Source organism: Manis javanica, chromosome 5, assembly GCF_040802235.1.
Source record: "Manis javanica isolate MJ-LG chromosome 5, MJ_LKY, whole genome shotgun sequence".
Classification (NCBI taxonomy): Eukaryota; Metazoa; Chordata; class Mammalia; order Pholidota; family Manidae; genus Manis; species Manis javanica.
The window spans coordinates 108,991,619-109,014,501 of record NC_133160.1 but is presented as its reverse complement, the minus strand read 5'-3'; the positions used below and the strand labels follow the sequence as shown (position 1 = coordinate 109,014,501).

The following is a 22,883-nucleotide window of genomic DNA, read 5'->3' as shown; positions in this document are numbered from 1 at the left end:
GCAAAAATGGCCCTTCGGTTACCCGAGCGCTAACCTACTTTAATTTGGTCCTGCACAACACTGCTTTGTTGTGAGATTAGGAGCGAGGACCTATGTCTTCAATATCCCGGCAGTCTCATAATTTTTAATTTCACATTGCAGTTTTCATTTCTCACTTGACTGCACATTTCACCAGGATCTGAGTCAGTTACTGACTAGAGTCGGACCAGAACTTGGGAGCTGGTAATTTGAGACGGGCATCCCAGGGGTTTCGTGGACGCGGGAAGCCAAATGGCAAAACCTGGGGGCGGTATTAACGTCGGAAGCTGCGCAGCGGTTCCCAACTGATTGGAAGGAACGAAGTGGGTGGAGCCTCCTGACCCTGCCCTCGTGCGTCTGTCGCTAGGGACGCTCGGCCAAGACAGCTGCAATGGATCAGGAAGAGGCGTTGACGGCCGTGGACAGTATAGTTACTCAGTTCAACACCTATGAAGACTTCCTCGACTCGCAGATCACGACCATGGACTTGTACTACCTGGAGGTAAGGCAGCGGCGCCTTTCTCTTCCTCAGTCCCTCTCGAGCCCGGTCGTGGGGCGGAGTGTTCCCCCTCTGGCGGCGGACTGTGGCACATCGGGATCCGCAGTTTCCCGGCCCCAAGGCAGCCATAGAAGCGAGATCACAGGGTCCCTCCCTGCCCCGCTCCGCCTCAGTCCGTGCAGAATTTGGGTCCCTTGTGTCACCTAGCGCAGAAACATGCGCGAGCGCGCGCCTGCCCGCTTGGGAGTCTTGAATTTCTGAATCTCCGCCTCACTGGCTGCCTCCCTGTCCACTCCCCTTCCAAAGTCATTCTCCTCTGAGGTGGTTGGCTGGATTTGGAGACTGAGATTACTGGCTGTAATTCAGGTCTGACAAGTTGTTTTCTTTCCTTTGCCAATTTATGCTGAAAAACAGAAGGCCAGGGCAAGTGGCAACACCGACCGGTGTATCTGCTGTTATACTGGTTTTTTGTGTCCATAAACTTTCACCCCATGCTAGTTGATACAGAATGCCTTTAAATTACTGCTACGTATTGCAGGTCATTATGTGGGTATATTCTTGACTCATATTATTGAGCTGATGGTCACAAATAATGTTGATAGTTAAGAAAAAAAAAAGCCTGCAATACAGCAAAATTGGACATAATGGGATTGGCTACTGTCTTCCACCTAGCAACCATCCTCTTCCCCCATTCCTAAATGTGCGTGAGAGAGATGGTGGATGAATAGCTGGGGCGGGGCACCGCGTATAGAGTTCTTGTCCTCTGCGAGGCCGACCAGGACCGTTCTGGGAAGCATGAGGTGGATGGTGGGTCCCTACAGCTCTGGCATATTCCCAGACCTGGCCGCCTAAATAGGCACTGACGGGGAGATTCTGCTGTCCTGGAACCAAAGCTCTGAACCCCAAATTGTCCACTTCCTATTTAGTCCATAGGGAACAGGTGCCACTACGTGGTACACATCCGTGTCTGAGACGGGCTGGGATCCTTCAGCCAACTCTCCAAACTCCTTACCTGCAACAACACGCTTCCGCATTTACTTAGTTTCGACTCCAAAGATTCTGTTAAGGGGGATTTTACTTAAATGTGGTTTCCAAGGTTTGAAAAGTGCTTATACTCCAAAACATATTCATATGCTAGGTATGAACATACTTTTAAGGAAAAAGAAACATTTTATTCTAGTTCTATCTGCCAGAAACAAGTTGTGACCTTGGAGAAGTAATTTGATCTTTCTGGAATTTTCTCTTAAAAAATCAAATCCAGGTATATTGCAAGCATAGCTTCTGGCCTCAAGAAACAACTTTTAATTATTTTATACAGATCATGTTTAATGTCATGAAGGTAAATTTTATGCCTTGTATCTAAGTCCCTAAAGTGAAGGAAAAAAGTAATGGTGCCAAACAATATCTGCATTCAAAGTTTTGAATGTTTAAATAAAAATAATTAAATATAGATAATATTAACATCCTGATAGAATAAAATAATCTTCAGAGCACATGTGGAAAACTGTCAAACTTAAGTCCCAGTATCATTAAGAAGGGTTTCAACTTTTTTTGAGGCAGGGTTTCTTATGTGAGTAAGGAACTAAAAACATTAATGTTGATTAGGAGTGAGAAATTAATACTTGGTGTTTTGTCAGTCAGAACTTTAAGGGTCTCTATAATGGAAATTGGTGACTATGTTTGGGAGAATGATAAAGAAATGTACTTGCAAATTTGGCATTGGTTAAGCTTATTCTTACTGTACCTTCATAAAAAATAAGATGAAGATTTAATTGAATAGTGATATTAAGGCAAATGTATTTATTTTTAAATTGAATAATGAAAAATTTTAAGTGCCATTAGTTCTAGCGACCTAAATTCTCAAGTACTTTCTGTGGATGCATGCTACTTGCCCAATGTGCAAGCATATGTCATGGATTGTGGATCATGATTTGTGAGGTGATTCTTGCTCTTTTTTTTTTCATCAGTAATTGGTTTGAATGTAGCAAATTTTAAATGGTTAATGAGGGATAACATGGGAGAGCCTAGAGTCATGATATTCGGGTTCTAATTCTTTATTATGTTTTTAAACAACTTGAAACTCCATTTCTTCATCTGCAAAATGAAGGGAGTAGACTAGATTACATTTAAGGTTCTTTATGTCTGTAAACTTTTCTGGGTCACCTATAAATTCATGTGTCCATCCACACATCCATGTATTCATTTATCTATTTAATTCATAAACCTTCACCAAGAGCTTACTGTAGTAGATATTGCCTTCCTAGGAATTTAAATAAGAATTAGTTCTAGACTTGATCTTAGTCACCTAACTTCAGTGTAATGCTTGCAGTCCATTCTAAGTTATATTTATTCAGCAAATATTTTCCAAGTGTTTATTAACTTCCAGGTATACTTTTATTGTATAGTATATCCTCTACTGCCTAAAGTTTTCAATTAATTTAAATAAAAATTAGTACCAATGATTCACATACAAAATGGCCATATTGTCTTTCCTGGATTCATTCACAGGTGACCAGAAGGTTGGAAGAGAGTCATTAGAAGATTTATCCCCTATCATCTTCCTACTGATGTGGTTTGGAAATAGCTACTTTCTTAGGTTTGGCCAATTTCCCATTTCATCAGGTACAGCACTCTTTCCAGGAGTTGGCCGCTGTTTTTTCTAGGAACTGTTTCTTCTATCTCCTAGTGTTACCTTCTAATAGTGTTAATGACTTCCCACCTTTGCTAGCCCCAAAGTGCTTCATCATCCAGTATTTGTTTCCATTAATCCTTTGTGTATCTTTGTACATTGTGTTTTCATTCTTTTTAGTCATCTCTCTTGAATTTGCCTTCCATGATCCTGACTTCTGTATTTTCATTGAACATCTTGGACCACTATTAAGTATACAAGTAGGGTATGAACAGAATAACTATAATGTTTTGTATATGATAGTTCATTAGGAAGGAAAAGAAGTAGGAGAAAAATATTAAGACTGACACCAATTAGCTAGCTATTTGACGAGCTGATGAGAGGTAAGGTAGTTAAGGAGCATAAGATTCTTCACTGCATGTCCACTGTGCTTTGGTTATTTTACTAGATATCTACAAATGATGAAAATAAACTTATAACAGTATCAACAATTAGATTTATCTCTAACCCAAATAACAGTATTTGTTCTGGGAGTTAAATTAAGTTAATCCCCTAAATCAATATACAAATACTTGAAAGGCAAAATTTTGCACTGTGATTTTCCAAATTCTTTCTTGGTAATTCTTCTATGTTAAATAAACAAAGTCCCTTCATTTCAATGGCAGCCTGTTACCACTGCAGAACTAAAGTCCTACTGAATTGCTTTCCCAGGTAAGGAATCAAGGTGTGTTTTCAGAATTACTTAAAAATTTACCTAATGATCCTAATCTTGACTAAATTATTTGCAGTAGAAATTTATTTAGAGATTATTTTCCCACTACTTGGAAAATAGAAATAAATCATACAAATTAAACCTTTTGGATGTAATCTTAAATTTATCTTAAATTTATTTGCCAGGCATTGATTAGGAGAGATCCTAGGAAAAATCTAGGAACATAATTTACCATAATTATATAATAAACCAACAACCAGCCATTGTATTTTTACATTATCTATTGCACCAAGGAACAGAATAAATATTGTTTCCTGTGCATTATCTCGGTTCATTTTATTGCAGAACCAGCCACAATCTTGTTTATTCAATAGAAAAAACCTGCATAAATCAGCTGTTCTCTGTTTAAGAGTCCTATAATCTTCCTTCAGTAGGTTCATAGAGGTACTTCTTCTTAAATAAAAATGCCTAGTTTCCTCATGGACATGAATTCTGGTATTTGGGGTGAAACTGAATCAAGAATGCCATATCCATGACACTTCTGAAACTTTATAATAAGATAAAATTAAGATATGGAGCCTAATATCATCCTTGGTGTCTCAACCATGTCTCAAACAATCCCCTAAAATCTATATTCTGTATAATTAAAGTATGTTCCATTTGACTTTTATTTATATTGGTTTCAAAAGCTATTGCTTGGAGAAGATAAGAGTGCATGCAGGGAAAATTCCCCCAGGAGAGTGTGTAGAGTAAGAGAAGACAGGGGACTTAAAACAAAATACTGGGGAACAAACATTACTGAAGGCATGGGTATGGAGGTGGTGCTCACAAAGGAGAATGAAAAGGGGGTTCAGAAAGGTAGGAGGAAATAGAAGAATAAAATGGTTCAGAAGCCAAGAGCAACTGGATATCAAAACTAAAAACCCATGAACAACATTTACAAAAATGATGAGTATTATTCCTATGACAGTTATTCCTATGAACCTCAACATAAAAGCAGATGGGGAGAAACCATCCATAGCTGTAACACCTAGAAGGTATCAGTGCCCACGTAGGGGGAAAGCAGAGAAAACAATGGGGCATCAAAAGGACCCCAAAACAAGAAGCTGCAAAATAATCAATAGGTATTCACTGGAAATGTAGTGTCCAATTTGAGAACAGCAGAACAAGAATGGTCCAATTTGAAAACTGGAAGGGGTTTGGCCAATCATTAGTAAGTGAGTATGAAGGTTCTCAGGTGAGGTCTCAAGGACCTGGAGAAATACAGCCCTTGTGAACTCTTAAAACTACTTTCTGTAGCCCACTTTTGGGCAGTGTTCCACATGGTGGAGATGCTGTCAGGAGTGGACAACAGAGACAAAATCTGAAAGAGATGAGTCAGATAAAATTAAGGCCATAAAAAGACATTTAAAGAGAAGAAATCTCGGAAAGCATGTCAAATTTTTAACAAAAATTGTTTATGGAAACAAGAGGGAAGTTCTGTGAGCATAGTTTCTTCTAAAAGTTTAAGAAAACCAAAAATGAACTAGAGAAAAGCACTGCAGTCCAAGTTCAATCAAAGTTATACAAAAAAGGAGGATGAGGAACAAAATAATATCCCTACAGTCTCCAACAGAACTGTGCCCTTTGTTTTGACTATAAACTAAAAGATATTAAGAAAATTAAATACACATGAAAAAATTCAGAAATATGACAGAAATCAGAGAACAATTAGGAACAAAAGGAAATCTTTAGAAATGAAACTTAACTAGAAGGAACATAAGAATAGATGGAATCAATAGATAATATCTTAAAGAAATAGAAGGTAAAAAAGGAAGGAATTTTTAAAAATACAAAAATAAAGAATTCAAGCAAAATTCATAATTATTCAAGACAGAAATATGTAGCATATAGCTAATGGGAGTCCCTAAAGAAGCAAATCAGAGCAAGGGAACAGAATAAATCCTAAAAGCTGTAATTCAAGAAAACTTTCTTGATATAACCAACAAGAAGGACTTGAAACTATGTACTCGAAGAACACACTGTGTACCTAAGATTTAAACACAGTCTGACCAATTCCAAGGTGCACCTACTAAAATTATATGGATTTTAAAGAAAAAAAGACAAAAGGTCATTTGGACATCAAGGCATAAACAGCTTAAAATGACATAAAAAATGATTTATAAGGAAAACAAATAAAATTAGTATCAGCCTTTTAAATAATCTTTTATGCCAGAACAAAAGGGAATCACATATTTTAGATACTCAAGGGAAAGAAATATGAGCCAAGGATTTTATATCCAACAAATATTTTCAGATATCGAGGGTACAAATTGTTATCAATATACAATAACACAGTTTTACCATAGGTCCTTCCTAATTTATGTGTTAGAAAATAAGTTTCAGGCAACAAAAATAACTAAATTGATATCAACATAAGAACTGGTAATGTTGGGCACCCACAACTGCCAACTTCAAAAAGAGAAAAAATCAGACATGGGTACATGAAAAACAAGACACCATTAATAAACTTGCTAAAGACCTCACACCTAGATTTGATCATATCCCTACCCAGTTGCTAAATTGCAGGACATATAAAAGACAGAGGGACACATCGAACAGTACCATGACTCTACAGTCAGTAACCAGATGGTGGGAAACTACAGATCAGACTCCATAGGTTCCTTATTGGGTGGGAAAGGAATGGAGGGCGAGCAAGATGTAAATTAAGGGAAATGTAGAAGATACATTAAATTTCGAAAAGTAGGCAAGAGTACACTGGAATCTAGGCATACTCACTTGGTTGATAAACCTGTAAGGAAATGCAAAGAAGTGATTACTATAAAAGTCAGGAAGGTGGCTACTTTTAGGGGAAGATAGAGTGGGGATTAGGTAGAGCCCCATGGAGGAACTCCTGAGATGCCTAGTAAAGTTTAATTTCTTGACTGGAGTGGTGGTTACAAGGGTTTATCTTATAATAATTAAGCTCCATTTTTCACATTTATTTGTATGGGTTTCCACATCTGTTTTAGTTTACAATAAAAAAAGTTTTTAAAAAGCTACTGACTAAAGATGGTATATCCATACAATGAAATATTATGCCACCATTAAATTTAATAAAGTACTGAAACCTGCTGCATTGTGGGTAAATCTTGAAAACATTATACTTACTAAGTGATGGAAGCCAGAAAAAAAGGCCACATAATGTATTCATTTCATTCTGTGAAATGTCTAGCATGGGAAAATTCATAGAGACAGAAAGTTGTTGCAAAGGAATGGAGGTGGGAAGAGAATTTAGGGCTAATTAGTAAAAGGTATGGGATTTATTTTGGAGGTAATGGAAATGTTGTGGAATCAGATAGTGGTAATGGTTAAACAACATGTTGAATACAATAAAAAAACACTGATGTGCACACTTAAAAAAAAAAAGCTACTGACTGATCAAGTGATTGCAAGAAAAATCTTCAAAATTGTGACCTCAGCAACATTTGGTAGTTTAATCAGTAAATAATCAGCTAACTAATCTGTTCTGGGTATTTGACTTTCTCAGTTTTGGCATTAACAGTTACAGTTAAGCAGTGTTTAACTGCTAAAAGACTCAGAGGGACCCAAAATGACAATGCTTACAAATCTCTAAGGAAAAGGACACAATATAACAACTGTATTAAAGTAAGGTGATGCATCACAGCCAAAGATTATCTCATAGCCAGGGGTCAGGAGAGGCCAGCTGCAAGACTATGCTCTATAGAGGGAACATTCCTTCAGATATATATACCTGGAAGTGAAATTGTTGGTGTAACTCCGGGGAGGAAAATCCTGGGGCAAAATACCTCTAAAACCAAAATCAGTCAAAGGTAGAAATAAAGTTAAGAAAACCGTTTATTACTAACAAGCAGTAGTCCCGTCTCTCTCTTGACCAGGCTGCAGCAGAAGAGAGCCTCCAACTCAACCTCTCTGGTCCAGATAAACCCTTGTATGCCTTTGTAATTACCTATTAATATGTACCATAGACCACTCCTCTCCACCTCTAGAGACACCTATTGATATGCAGATGCACTAAAGCCAGGCAAGAGATTCTGGAAATATTGCAATTTTACCCACAGTTGGATCATATGGTAGTTCTTTTTATAGTTTTCTAAGGAACCTCCATACTGTTTTCCATAGTTGCTGTACTAGTTTACATTCCCACTAAAAGTGTGCAAGGATTCTTTTTCCTCCACATCCTCATCAGTATTTGTTATTGTCTGTTTTTTTGATGATAGCCATTCTAACACACGAGATGATACCTCATTGTGGTTTTGATTTGCATTACCCTGATGACTAGTGATGTTGAGCACCTTTTTGTGTACCTGTTGGCCATCTGTATATCTTCTTTGGAAGAATGTTTTATTCAGGTCCTCTGTCCATTTTTTCAGTTGGATGATTTTCTGCTATTGAGTTATGTAAGTTCTTCATGTATTTTGGATATTAACTCATCAAATATATGATTTGCAAATACTTTCTCCTTTTTTGTAGCTTGCCTTTTCATTTTGTTGATCATATCTTTTGCTGTCCAGAGATTTTTAGTTTAATGTAGTCCTTATTTTTCATTTTGTTTTTTATGGTTCATGTGTCATATCCAAAAAAATCACTGCCAAGACCCATTCAAGGAGGTTTTTTCCCTGTGTTTTCTTCCAAGATTTCTTCATTTTCAGTATTACATTTAAGTCTGTAATCCATTTGGTGTTAATTTTGGCAAGTGGTGTAAGAGATAGGTCCAGTTTCATTATTTTATATATGAACATCCAATTTTCCCAACACCATTTATTAGACTGTCTTTTTTTCCATTGAGTGTTCTTGGCTCTCTTGCCAAATATCAGTTGACTGTATACATACAGAGATTTATTTTGGGGCTCTTGATTCTGTTCCATTGGTGTATGTGTCTGTTTTTATGCAATACCATTCTATTTTGATTACTACAGATTTATAATATAGCTTGAAGTCAGGAAGTACGATGCCTCCCACTTCGGTGTTCTTTCTCAGGATTGCTTTGTCTATTTGAGGTCTTTTGTGGTTCCACATACATTTTAAGATATTTTTGTTTTACTTCTGTAAAAAAATGCCTTTAGGATCTTCATAGGGACTGTATTGGATCTGTAGATGTAGGCTTATAGAATATAAGATTTACAGGCACAAGGTCCCATTTAACATCGTGTCAGACTAGGGACCTACTTTACAACAAAGGAGCTGTGGGACTAAGTTTCTGACCATGTGATTCACTTCTCATAATATATTCTGAAACATTAAGAGCTGCCAGTAGATAGAGCTTTAGAGTGGGTTGCTTAATGAACAACTGAAGAGCCAATCTGGACTTGATATTAAGAGAATGGGGTGCCATCCTCCATGATGCAGTGTGTACTCTGAATTAAAGACCTCTGTATTGATGTTTATTTCCTTGGTGTAGGAACTAAGAGGCTGAACCATCTTACCATCATCCGCAATGACCAATTTGGGGAATCTGTGCATTCTTTCCTCAGTGTGGCTCTGCAGGGTTAATTGTCCTAGTACTAATGGGGGAACACTCCCATCAGGTGACTCAGTGAAGGTGCCACTGAATTACAAGTTACAACTATTCAGGAGGCAAGGAGAGGGCAAGAAAAATTAACCCTCTTGGCAAGAATAATTAACTTGGATTGTCAGAAAAGGTCAAGGATGTCACATAATAGATCATAAAGGAATATGTCTGGGATTCTGGTGATTCACTTGGATGCCTGTTGGTACTCTCTCAACTGTGGTGGTAAATGCACAAGAGCAGCAACTAAGGCTTGAAAAGGGCATGGTGGACCAGGTGTTCAGAACCCTCAGGAATGAGGGTCTTGTTTCCATCACTAGATATGCTACCAAAACCAGCAGAGGTGTCAGTTGAGAGTGAGAGGAATCCAGAATGGATTGTGGAGGTTGGAGATGAGTATTTGTGGTTCTGAAATGAACCATAGCAGCAAAGGCTACAGTTTGTGACAATATCCTTCCTCTTCTTGCATAGACACGAGTATTCTTCAAAAGATTATATATATTTTTATTACATATATTTTTACTATGTAAATTATTTTTCTGTTATTTTTTTATAAAAGGTTGTACCTGTATCTTTCTGTAACTTAAAAAAAATTAGCATTGAATCTGAAAGACTTTTTAATGTCACAAGTTCTGCACTGAATCCATTGTTTACTTAAGTTGGTCCTGTATACAGTATTGCAGAAAACAGTGAACTGAGCATCTTTTATACATCCTTCTTGTGTACGGTGTAAATATATTAAAAAATAGAACTGATGTGTCATAATAGACTTGGTCAAAGTGCCCTCCAGAGTAGCCATTTACTTTTGTACCAGCATTGTATGAGACATCCTTTCCCTCAGACCATCATTAGTACTTGAGATTGTCAATCCTTTTATTTTTTGTCAATATCGTATGTGAAAAAAATATGTTTTAATTTTAATTTATTGGTTATTCATGAGATTGTTCATCTTTTTGTATGTTTCCTGGCCATTTGCAGTTCTTTTGCAAATTGCCTGTTGATATCCCTTGCTTGCTTTTTGGTCATAACTTGTTTTCCAAACCTTCTTTACTCTCTTTAGACTTCTGACTCTTAATTGGTGGACCTCACCTCTCAAAGTGAACGGAGAAAAGGCAGTCAGGCAGAACCCTCTTCAGTTTTCTATCTTGAAACTTTTAAAAGTTCCTTAATTTCTGCCCACTATCTCTTTTTTCACTCCTATGTTAATGTCTCCCCTGTGTAGTGCCTGTTTCTCCATGTAATGAATATGTGATTTTGAATACCCATTAGCATTATGTTTTGAGGATTTTCCCAACTCTGAGTCCCACACCTTCCTAAGGGAGAAGTAGATATTCAACTTACCAGTTTCCCTTGCAGCTAATATATTGAGTGAAATACATGCCTAACAAGGAGTACTGGAGGGGGTAAAGGGCCTGACAGATAATCTTACTAAATTTGAAGTAACTAAATAGTATGAGAAGTCCAAAATAGATGCTGAAGAGGAAAAGAAAATCTGGAAAGAATTACATTTATTATGCCTAGCCCTTCTTATTTTGGCAATTAGGTTGGGAAGATCGGGGTACATACCAACCTTTCTGCTTCATGCCCATATATCCTTGAGTGGAGTATGTACAGTTGCCATATTCTGCTTTTACATGTAACTTCCGTGGTTCTCCTATTCAGAGCATAGTCCAGTTAGGGAACCAGATCTGTACAATCATAGATGGAATCCATGCTAATGACTATACCAATCAATTCAGTCCTCCATTCATAAATATGTACCACAGAAGTTTGAAGAAATACAGTAGCACAAAAGAGAAAGCCCAAGATGAGTAAGAACAATTAATGTCAAAGAAAACAAAACTTTCAAAACCCAGAGAGAATTTTAAGTAAATTTCAATTTTCTACCTCAGAGACATATGGTAACTTTGTGTGTTAGGTAACCCTAAGTCTATAAGCAAAATAATAGACTAGTATGAGAAGGGGGCAATTAGGGAGCAAGAAAGTATTCTTGGAAATGAAAAACATAATTGATGATATTGTTAAAAGGGCTAATAGAATGGACATTTTTAAAGGAAAAATTAATGATTTGGAAATTAAAATTGATGCAATTACCCAGAATGCAGTGGATAAAAAAATAAGGAAAATAAGAATTATATGAAATATGAAAGAATAATTCCAGGAGGCTCAATGCTATCTAACAGACATTTCAGAAAGAAATTACAGAGAAAATGAAGGGGATAAATAAATCAATTAAATAATTAAAAAAGAAATTCTCTGTCTGAGAGATATGCATAAGATTGTTAGCACCCATCAAATACCCAATGGATGAAAAAGATTCACACCTACGCATATAGTGGTAGAATTCCAGAACTCAGAATAAAATGAAATTTTACTCAAAAATAATCCAAAATAATTCAAATTGGATACATCAACATTAGACACTTCTCTGCATCAAAAGACACCAACAGAGTGAAAGAGCAACCCACATAGAATGGGAGAAAACATTTACAAATTATATATCTGATATGGGTTTGATATATAAAGAACTTCTACTACTCAACAACTAATGCAAACAATCTGATTAAATTTGGGCAAAGAACTTGAATAGACATTTCTCCAAATAACATAAACAAAAGGCCAATAAGCACATAAAAAGATGTTTAATATCATTAATCATTAGGGAAATGCAAATCAAAACCACAATAACACACTATTTCACACTCAATAGAATAGCTAATATAAAAAAAACAGAATAACAGGTGTTGATGAGGAGACAGAGAAACTGGAACACTGTACACCACTGGTGAGAATGTAAAAGGTGCAGCCATTGTGGAAACAATATGGGAGCTCCTCAAAAATTTAATATATTTACTATATGATCCATCAATCTGCTTCTGGGTATACAGCCAAAAGGATTGAAGGCAGAGACCTGAAAAGATATTTGTAAACCCAAGTTCACAGCAGCATTATTCACAATAGCCAAAAGGTGGAAGCAACCCAAGTATCTATTGATGGATGAATGTATAAACAAAATGTGGTACATATATATACAATGAGATGTTATTCAGCCTTTAAAAGGAAGGAAATTCTAACACATACTACAACATAGATGAACCTTGAGATCATTATAAGTGAATTAAGCCAGTCATAAGAAGACACATACTGTGTAATTTCACTTATATGAGGTACCTAGGGTAGTTAAATTCATAGAGACAGTACAATAGTTGTTGCTAGGGTCTTGAGGGGATGCTGGGAGAAATGTGGAGTTACTGTTTAATTGGTACAGAGTTTCAGTTCTGTAAGATTAAGAGTCCTAGTGATGGATAGTGGTCATGATTGTACAACAATATGAATGTACTTAGTATCACCAGACTGTGCCGTAAAATGGTTAATAGTATGTATATTTTACCACAATTAAAAAAAGATTCAGAGTGTCAACAACTTACCTATAAATGATAGCTTGATCTTATACTTGGCATTCCCAGTAGTAATTCCTAGAAGAAAATGTAGTAATATCTTAAATGTCTTAGAAATTTTTACTTGGAGCCTATAATTCTGTGTTTGTATTAGATATTCTCTGTTTGGCCCTTGAGATCTACAGTCTATCCTACCCCAACCTGCCCTGTGCTCTGTGTTCCAGGAGGCTGACTTTGTTGACTGCTCCGGCTGGGCTCCCATTCCCTCTGGCCAGCTGGGTTCAGCCAATAAGAGGCACCAAAAAGAAATTAGAAGCCAAGAGAGGGGAGAGATTGGTATTTTTTCCTTCAAATTCTCTCCATACTATGCTGCGGGTTAGCAGTGGATATTTTCTTCCATCAACCAACCCCGTTAAATTTCTTATTGCCACTAAAATGTTCCCTGGCAGCGAACACTTGGTTACTCAAAGACTTTTTTCTAGTACAAGTATCTAAAGGTGATAAAGAACTTTTGCCTCTGCATCCCATAGACTACAGTGTACTTTTTACCATTACAAATAGGGCTTTTAATTAAAATCAGAGAACCAATTCCAGTTAACCCAGAACCAATTCAGAGAACTCATCCTTAAATTTCTATTCCTCTGCAACCATTGTTAGTAGCCATGAATCATTCATGGTTCAATCAGAGGAACAGAAAACATACACACACATATGTATATGTACATGTGTGTTACATGTATATAATTTTTATAGAGATTTGACCTTACACAATCATGAGAACTGTTTAAATAGTCAATAAAAGGCTGTTTCTTTGGAGTCTGGTGCTGGAGCCTAAAGTCATTAGGACAGACAGCCAGGAAGGGGGAAGTTGAGGGAGCAAGGGCAATCAGACTTATAAGAATCAGCTAGAATTCTCAAGGACAAAATAGAACTTCTGTTATGCCTTCACCTCCTCCACTCTAACTTTGATGACAGGGGTGATCTGCAGAAGATGGCACCTTTAGTCACAAAGCTAAAATAAACATGCACATGGCTCAAGAGCAGGAGAAGCTGAAGGACAAACCCTGTACGATGTAGAACGAATGGCTGCTCCTTCCCTTCTATCTTCCAAATCAACTGAAAATGTCTATTGTAGTCTAACCTAATCTGTAACTATCTAAGGAAGGGAAACTAAATTCCAGGTTAATTTAAAAGAGTACAAATTCACTACTATAAGCCAAGTTATAATTTTTCACAAGAAGAATGCATTTATGTCTGGTTTACATAATTAAAAATTAATAAAAAGGATATAATTTTCTTGAATCATCTTATCATCTTATAAGACTTGTGTAACCCTGACATCAACTCAGAAAATGACAGCACAAAAATAGCTAGACTAATTTTACCTATGACTTGGATGAAAAATGTAAAGTGAATCCAGGAATATATTAAGAAATAACAGATCAGAGGGTAGTGTGATTTAGAATAGGAACGCAAGGATGAGCTCATGACATTAACAGATTAAAAAAAAGTTAATCTACATAGATGCTGAAAAAGCACAGCATAAAATTCTAAACTCACTCATACTGGAATTTGATAGAGTATTTAGTAAACGCTTGTGGCAAACTTATTCAGTGGTTAAACATTTGGAAGTTTAGCATTCATATCAGAAACATGATAAAAATGCTTGCTGGTACTCTTTATTGGAAGTCTGGCCAAAACAATGCTACAGTGAAAAAAAAGTGTCATAAATATATGGAAGAAGTCAAAATATTATTTAGAGGTAGTATGATTATCTACCATGAAAATGCAAGAAAATTAACTGCAACCCTATTAGAATAAAGTGGTGAGTTTATTAAAGAAACGTTGATTGAACTACAACAATAACTCTGTTTTCCAGCAATAAACAACACAATAAAAGACACAAACAAACCAACCGAGCCGCAGTCTGCGGCACAACGACAAACGGTCTAGTGGCGTAGACTCTTTTCTTCATACAAGAAGCAGCCGGATGCCCTGGAAACGGGCTGCTCCTTGTCCAAGACTCATCTTTAAGGAGCCTGGTTCACGTCACCTGACACGCAGGCCCGAACCCTCGTAGCCTCGCCCCCGCCCCGCCCAGAGAAACTCCGCCTAGGAGACGCTTCGCAGGAGGCGAGCGGGCACCTGGAGGGGAACAGGGGCTGCGCATGAGGGCGGTGCCGCCGGAAACCAGTCCGGGAGCGAACTGCGCGTGTGCGGCCTAAAATCTAGAGCCTTTCAAGAGCTCGTAGAGGCCTGGGCAACGTCGCGGGCATGGGGCAGGGAATCCCGGTGACCCAATCCAACATCTTCCAAGGCCTCAGGCTGCCGTAACCTGAAGGCTCTGTTCCACTGCACGTCCTCCGGGCCCAGTGTTTCTCCCAGCAGCTGAGATTTAAAATTTGTCGCGGGATAAGAGCCAACCATCTCTTCAGGATGCAGCCCTCACAGGCATTTGCTGCCTACCTGGGTGGCGTCTACCATTGCCACTTCTTTTACTGTTCGCATATAGTAAAGAAGCCTTCTCTTTAGGGGTGAGTCATCTTTGGGTTCTGTTTGGCATAATGTCTCCGTATAACTAAAACCCCCGAAGTCCCCAAGTGCTAGCATCCAGAAGTTTATGACTCATGTTCCATGAGAAAAGCAATACCAATTAATAAAAGACTACTGCTTTATTTCTATACTTCGACTATCAAGGCTAATAACTTGCTTTTGCTAAGATGAACTGTTATAATCAAAACCACTAGAGTTTAATAAAAATTATATTTGCCTCTCAAGAAAAAAAATGTAAGTGGATCCCAGAAGGATCAGAGGGGAGTAGGGAACAGAATATATTTGAGGAGTACAATGTATTCCAAGGAAAATAAACATAGAGACATCTCCAAGGAATATCTTAAAATTGCTGAAAACCAGTGAAAAAGAAAATTTTAAGAAATCTAAAAAGGGCCCATTATGTATAATAAAACAAGGATAGGAGAGACTGAACACCTCTCATTAGGTCTGAGTGATGGGATAGTATGCTATGACATCTTTAAGACGCTTTAAGATAAAAAGTCAACCTGAAATACTAATAAAGCAAAAATGTCTTTCAAAAATTAACGTGAATGGTTTCTTTTCAGTCAAACAAAAGCAAGATAATTTGTTGTTAGCAGATCTACCCTGCAATAAATGTTAGTGTTTTAGGTAGAGGGAAGGTCATATATTTTCTTGGAGCTGCACAAAAGACTGAAAACATCAGAAATGCTAAGTATGTGATTAAATAAAAATACTTTATTTTTTAGTTTCTTTAAAGATAACTTATTTAAAGATAATGGCCTTGCAAAATGGAGAGAGGACTCTTGATTCCACCAGTTAGAACATGGTAATGGTTGGTGAGGCAACCAATTTCAATTTTCTGTTTTCTCAGTAGGTTTTTGTCATTTGTTACAATATATGCTAGTATATATGAGTGCAGAACTATCCAAATGATTTTGTGTGGCTCAGGTAAGGCACACAGGAATACATAATTCAACACATATACAAAATTAATAAGCAACTTTTTAAGTCCGGTTATTGTACAAAATACTCTGTTGACTGCAAGCGGTTTATATTCTTATAGAAGAATCCCAGTCTCACAAAGCTTAGGGGAGAGTGCTTCCAGTAAGCTCACTTTTAGTAACTTATTTATGAAAATTTCTACTCAAATCATCTCACTTTTGTAACTCAAACCCAAAATCTGTATTGCTTTTTCTATTAAATATTAATTCCACTAGGTGGAGGTATTTGCTCAGTTTCGTGGTTCACACTGCAGCGGCTAGGGAGAAGCAGTATAGTAAAGCAGGGGAACATTAGGCACAAAGAAGACAAACATCCCTTTCCTGTGGTCTGCTACTTCGCATTGTATTCCCTTGGCAAATGTATTCACATGGCTACACAGAGTTCAGCATTAGCTTTTAATGTGTCACAAAGTAGCAAGTTTTCTAAGTTGATAGTATCTAAATTTTTTGGTTTTGTTCTGATGGAACTTTAAAATAGCCACTATGGGTTATAGATTATTAACCAGGTGTCATAAGTTTTCTCATTTAATACTGTTAGACAATTCTTGCATTCAACAGTGATGCATTAAGAAACACTTAAAGTTATTAATGTTATAAAATTTATACTGTTTTCACTTATATTTAAGATATTTCATGTTTAAGATGATATTTAATTTAAGGATTGTCATTAATATGTATTTTTATGTAATACTTTAGTCTTTATATTGGTAACTTCATATAAAATGACAACTCTTCAAATTATGGGGAGACAGTATTTCTTTTTGAATATGCTAGGCAAGTGATAAAAGTGTGAGACGATTCTTAAAGTAATTGAAATATAAAAGGTCTGAAGGATTATGGAAATTTTTTTTTTTTTAATTTGAAGCTTTTTGTGGTCATCTTCTTGGATTTCCACTGTTCTGGTTTTTTAGTACCACCATTATATGGAAACAGTATCTTTCTAGTTAAATAGGAAATTCATCTGCTCTTTATTTTGTATTTGAAGTTACATTGCTCTGTGTCATCGGTTAAGTGACTTCAAGGAAGTCTCCGAAATGCCTAACTTTGTGAAAGCAATCCAATTCTCTTTTTGTCAATTGGTATTTAAAAAGTCTTTTTTTGTATGAGTACTATTGTTTCTAGTTTTATTGTTTTAAAGATACTCTATTAATTATCTACAGCTGTTCTCAAATTAAAACACAACAAACTTTTGTCCTCCAATTTCTTAAGAGAAATTTTAGTGATTGAGTTATTTCTTTTCTTTTTTTCATCTTGCATGAAGGTAAAGGGATAATAAATCAGATGTTTATAACAGTATTGTTAGGATTCTAATTTTTCATATCTAGTAGATCTTGTTTCATTTTTACATAATAAATTTGATTTTTCATTTAAAACAAATTTCAGTATAGATTGAATAAAATAAGATCTATCATTCATCTACGAATCTAACAATTGATTTTCTCTTTAGGATGAAGGTCTGGCACGCCAGCTGGTGGAGCTAGGCTACCGAGGGACTGGAGAGGTAGTGAAAAGGGAAGATTTTGAAGCAAGGAAAGCAGCTATAGAAATTGCAAGGCTGGCTGAAAGAACTCAGAGAAAGTAAGTATATGCCAAATCTAGATTTTTATATTGTAGAGTCTCTGGAAAAGTCTGGTTTTGTTGGCCTTGTTGTTAGAAACACTGTCTGGAGGAGGTAGAACTTGGAACATCCTAAGTGTGTTCTGCAGATCAGGAACTGGAGGAACTATGATATTCTTGCAAGAAAGCCACATGTAACTCTGAGCTACTAATTTAAGAAATATAAGTAATAAAATATAGTTATCCTATCAATAAAGTCCTCTTAAAAAGTAACTCAATACTATTAGCTATGTGTACTTCTTTGTGAAAAATATGAGTGACTTTTGCCTCAGAATTCTTTGCACTTTTGAGGCCTGTAAGTCTTAGGCAACATTTATATTTCTACATTTTTGTTGGCACTGACTCATTCTGTTCTATTAATGATCACTGGCTTTTGTTAATATGACTAATATATGGTTATATAAAATACAGGTTTAATAAAAAACATGAAATGTATTAGGAAAACAATGTTCACCTAAAGTGATCTCTATGCAATTGATAAGATGATTTAAAAAGTCTTGACAAAGTAATTATCTATTCACTTTTTAAAAATGAATGCTAAAATTGTAAATGTTGGAGAGGATAAATACTTAGAAATTCTTAGATGACATTAAAAAAATACCAGTAATTATGAGTAGAACTGTCCTGTGTCTTTATTATAGCATTTGGAAGTAAAATGTGAATTGGTTCTGGGAATGTGCAATTTTAATTGATCATTTTAGTGATTATTGTGTTTCAGAACCATAGAATACTGGAATTTAATATACTGACATTTGGTAATATATTGCTTTTTCTATTGTGGTCATAACACATAACTGCAAACTGACTGGCTTGAAACAATATAAATGTACTTACTCATAGTTCTGTAGGTCAGAAGTTGAGTACAGTGGTGCAGCTCTCTCAGTCTCTGCCTAGTACATCACAAGGTTGAACTCCTGGCATTGGCTGGATTGAGTTCTTGTCTGGAGGCTCTGAAGGTGTATCTGCTTTCACATTCTTTCAGGTTCCTGGTCAAATTCAATTCCTTGTGATTGTAGGACTGAGGTCCCCATTTCCTTGTCAGCTGTCATTTTGGTGGCTGGTCTTTGCTTCTGTACAGACTGGTCACATTCCTTCTGGTCCCCCTCTAGCAAGAGTGGGTCAAAATCCTCTCATCCTTCAAATATCTTTAAACTCCCCTTCTTTAGCATTTTTCCTGACTTAGCCAGAGAAAGATTTCTCCTTTAATGGCTCATGTAATCAACTGAATCTACCTAGGTACTCCAGGAAAGTCTCTAACCTTCATTACATCTGCAAAGTCACATTTGTCATGTAATGTAACATATTCACAGGTTCTGAGGATTAGGGCATGGGCATCTTTGGGAGGGCCATTTTTCTGACAACAGGTAATTTATATAAAACTTCAATAGTTTGTTCAATACAGTTACACCTGATTTATTGTGGGAAAAATGGAAGTTCCTCTGGCCAGGACCCTCACCTGACCTTAAACTACTTGATGATGTAATTGGCCTACTGCTAGGCTACTGCTTCCATATCCATAGGAAATATTCAACTATTATTGACTAAGTCACTATATAAAGAGAAATATTAAACTATTATTGACTGAGTCACTATATAAAGAGCTCTGCCCAGTGTTCTGGGTGGAGGCAGAGTGGAGGTGGATTACAGACCTGCAGACTGCTGGATACAGATATAATTCTAGTGCTTGACCTACTGAGAGAACAAAGCTGGGTATAAACCCTTTTACCCCAAGTTGAGTCCATTGTCATTTCTCAGTCTTACTGAATCCATAGTGAACTTGTCTGGGACTGAAACCTGCAGGCAAGATATTTCCATTCTTAAAACATTGAAATGATGCAAAGTATATGTCCATGATGAGATATGCTGTCTTGCCAGTGGGTTTCAGCCCTGGGCAAGTTCACTATGGATTCAGTGTGACCAAAGAAATTGACAGCAAAACGTTCTTTGGGGTGAAAGGGTTTATTACTTGGCTGATTTTCCCAGCACTAGGTGGAGCACTAGTGTTTCTGCCTCCGCCCAGAGCATGGGGCCAAGCTCTCTATATAGTGCGATAATAGCTTATTGCCTAAAGGTGTGGAAGTGGTAGCCTAGCAACAGGCCAGTTACATCATCAGGTGGTTTAAGTTCAGTGAGAATCCTGGCATAGGAACCAACTTCCCCATACTCAACCCCTCCAGGATTCTCACCTCACAATCTACATGCTTTCAGTCTTCTGCAGTAGTGCCTGTGTGAGAAAGCTGGAGCAATGTAACCAGATTCCACAATAGCAACAGAGGATAACAAAAACTTAGAGATAATAAAAATTAATATATGGCAAGATTTTGGTACAGGTAACAAAAATTATAATAATCCTCAAGCCAGAGGAAGTTCCCAATCCACAAAGACTTTAGGGGTGATAAGACACATGTTTTAATGCCACCAACATAGACAAATCTTGTCCATCAGATGGGGTGCATGCAAGAGAGTGGTCCTGTGATAGGACTGTAGCAGGAAGGGGGTCCCTTCCAGGTCTAGTATACCATACTTTTACTCCTTTCCCCTTGGGGGTAAACTGAAGAGTCTATATATAGTGCTACTAGAGGTGGATGCACTGGCCATAATGATAAAACTCCTCTGTAAGATGCTCTGACCTTCTGGCTGTTCAGGATATACTACTGTGACCTTTGGCGGCCGCTCTACTGTTATTCCAGGAATACACAGGAGGCCAGCTTGCAGGCCTTGTCCCCAAGGTGACAGGAGAGCCAGCCATTGTTGGTCCATGTGCCAAAAGGTCCAAGGCCACGTCCACTCATTGGAGTCTCCGGGGTTCAGTACAGTTGGTGCTGGCAGCAAGATATTATTCTAGTGGCCAAACCTTGGCTCCAGTGATTCTTCCTTGGTTTGTACTTGCAGTTGTATAGGAGAGGCAGCCATATGTGTTAACATGTCTACAGGGTTCAGGGCTCCCTTTCGGGGTCTCTAGTTAAAACGCCATAGCACGGTCCATAAGCGGACTGACCATCCCTGCAGACTATTGGTATCTGACTGTAGTCTGAATTTTAACAAGCCATTGTACCTCTCTATCATGCGTGCTGTGGTAGGATTGTATGGCACATGAAACTTCCATTTGATTCCCAGCTGTCGCACCCATTCTTGCAGTGTATGTCCAGTAAAATGGGTGCCCTGATCACTCTCAATCACCTGTGGTTGGCCATAGGCAGCAAAGAGATGCTCCAGGCCTCTTTTGGTCACCTGCTGGTCTGCACAACGGGTAGGAAAAGCAACCAGAAGTCCAATAGCTGTGTCCACACAAGTTACCGCATACCGATATTCTCCTGACACAGGTAGAGGCCCAATATAGTCTATCTGCCACCTGACGAGTGGTATATGCCCCTTAGCTATTGTCCTATGTTGCTTTGGAACTTGGTGTAAGTCCTTTTTGGAGCACACAACACGCTCCTGTCAGGCTCTACTAACTTCTTTGAAGGTCAAAAGCAAGCCCCACCAAGGGGCTACCACCCACATTGTCTTTTGCCCCACACGCAACAAACGCTGATGTAGCCATTGGGCTACATCAGAGGCAGGCTTTCCTTCTAACCAATGTATCTGGGCCAGTTTATCTGCTTCATCATTTCCTGGGGATGCCAGTGGCAAATGACCTGTCACATGGTATACTGTAATTATTTTAGTCTGACCACTGGCCCATAAGTTTTGCCACAATTCTTGCCCCCAAAGGGGTTGATGACCAACCAGCCATTTGGCATGGTACCAGGTTGGTAGCCACAGGGTCAAGCCCCAATAGACAGTCCAACTGTCAGTGCAGACAACTATAGGGGAAGACCATAGAGTGCTCCACAACCTGGAGAGGGGGCTGCTCCTCTCCTTGGGGAACTTTCACCTGCTGGGTCCCATCTCTTTCTTCAGGGAATCCACAGAAGTCTTCTTTACAACCACTGGGCATGCTTTCAATACAGGAGATACCAGTGCCTCCAGCATCACCCCTTCATCCTTCCCCAGCTCCTCCATTTCCAGGGCTGATGGCGCCTTTCTCTCCCCTCCCCCAAGTGCCTCCTCTGCTACAGTCTTTACCTTTTCTGCTGCCTTGCAGCAATGCTACCTCAGTCTTCAGAAGGTCTTTTACGTTCACCTCAATGCTTTGCAACTGACGTTCTCATGCCACCTCTGCCTGTGCTTCCCTCAGGAGTTCATCTTTTTCCTTGATGGCGTCTTCCTCCTTCAGAATACCTGGCAGTGCTGCCGTCTCATCTCCCATGGCACCTTGCTGCCGGTGCTCTCCTGCCACCTCCTCTTGCATCAATGCCATTTCCCTCCTTGGGGAATCCACAGAAATTTGCAGCTCATGTTCTTGTGCTGCCATTTCTTGGGTCTCCTCTGTAAACCTTTTTAATACTGTGAGAAGCAGCCAACCCACAGTCCCCGCTCCCTCACTCTGCTTCTCAAAGGATCTGCTTACTATACCAAGGGCCACCCCTACTGCCTCAGGTGCCACCTCCACTTGCCTCCAGTCCTGGGGTGGGGCTCAGTCCTCTAGGAGGCAAGCCACCTCAGACTACATACCCATTGGGGGACGATCCACTGTCTCCCCATTCACAGGGGCAGCCCGCTGAAGCACCCCTTCCATAAGGGCAGCCTGTCGTTTTCCTTGGTCAACAATGAACCCTGTCGACTTTCATCAATTGTCTTGCCAATGGGTTTCAGCCCCAGACAAGTTTGCTATGTATTCAATGTGACCAAAGAAATTGATAGCAAAACATTCTTTGGGGTGAAAGGGTTTATTACTCCGCTTGTTCTTCCGGTGGTAGGTGGAGCAGTAGTGTCTCTGCCTCCGCCCAGAGCACTGGGCCGAGCTCTCTATATAGCAGAATAATTGCTTTTTGCCTAAAGGTGTGGAAGCAGTAGCCTAGCAACAGGCCAGTTACATCGTGAGGTAGTTTAAGTTCAGTG

General features: G+C 38.3%; 1 protein-coding gene across 4 annotated transcripts in view; it reads left to right on the top strand.

Moving 5' to 3' along the window:
* Positions 1–343: 343 nt before the first annotated feature.
* Positions 344–22,883, top strand: part of CFAP299 (cilia and flagella associated protein 299) — a 650,695-nt gene continuing 628,155 nt past the window's right edge. Inside the window, exons 1-2 of one of the 4 annotated variants that reach the window (XM_073237409.1) lie at positions 344–520; positions 17,770–17,900. In XM_073237409.1, coding sequence (XP_073093510.1) covers positions 410–520; positions 17,770–17,900 — 242 coding nt within the window. In that variant the 5' untranslated portion in view covers positions 344–409. The remainder of the gene's footprint in view (positions 521–17,769; positions 17,901–22,883) is intronic. The other 3 variants (XM_073237412.1, XM_073237411.1, XM_073237410.1) reach the window with 3 other exon arrangements.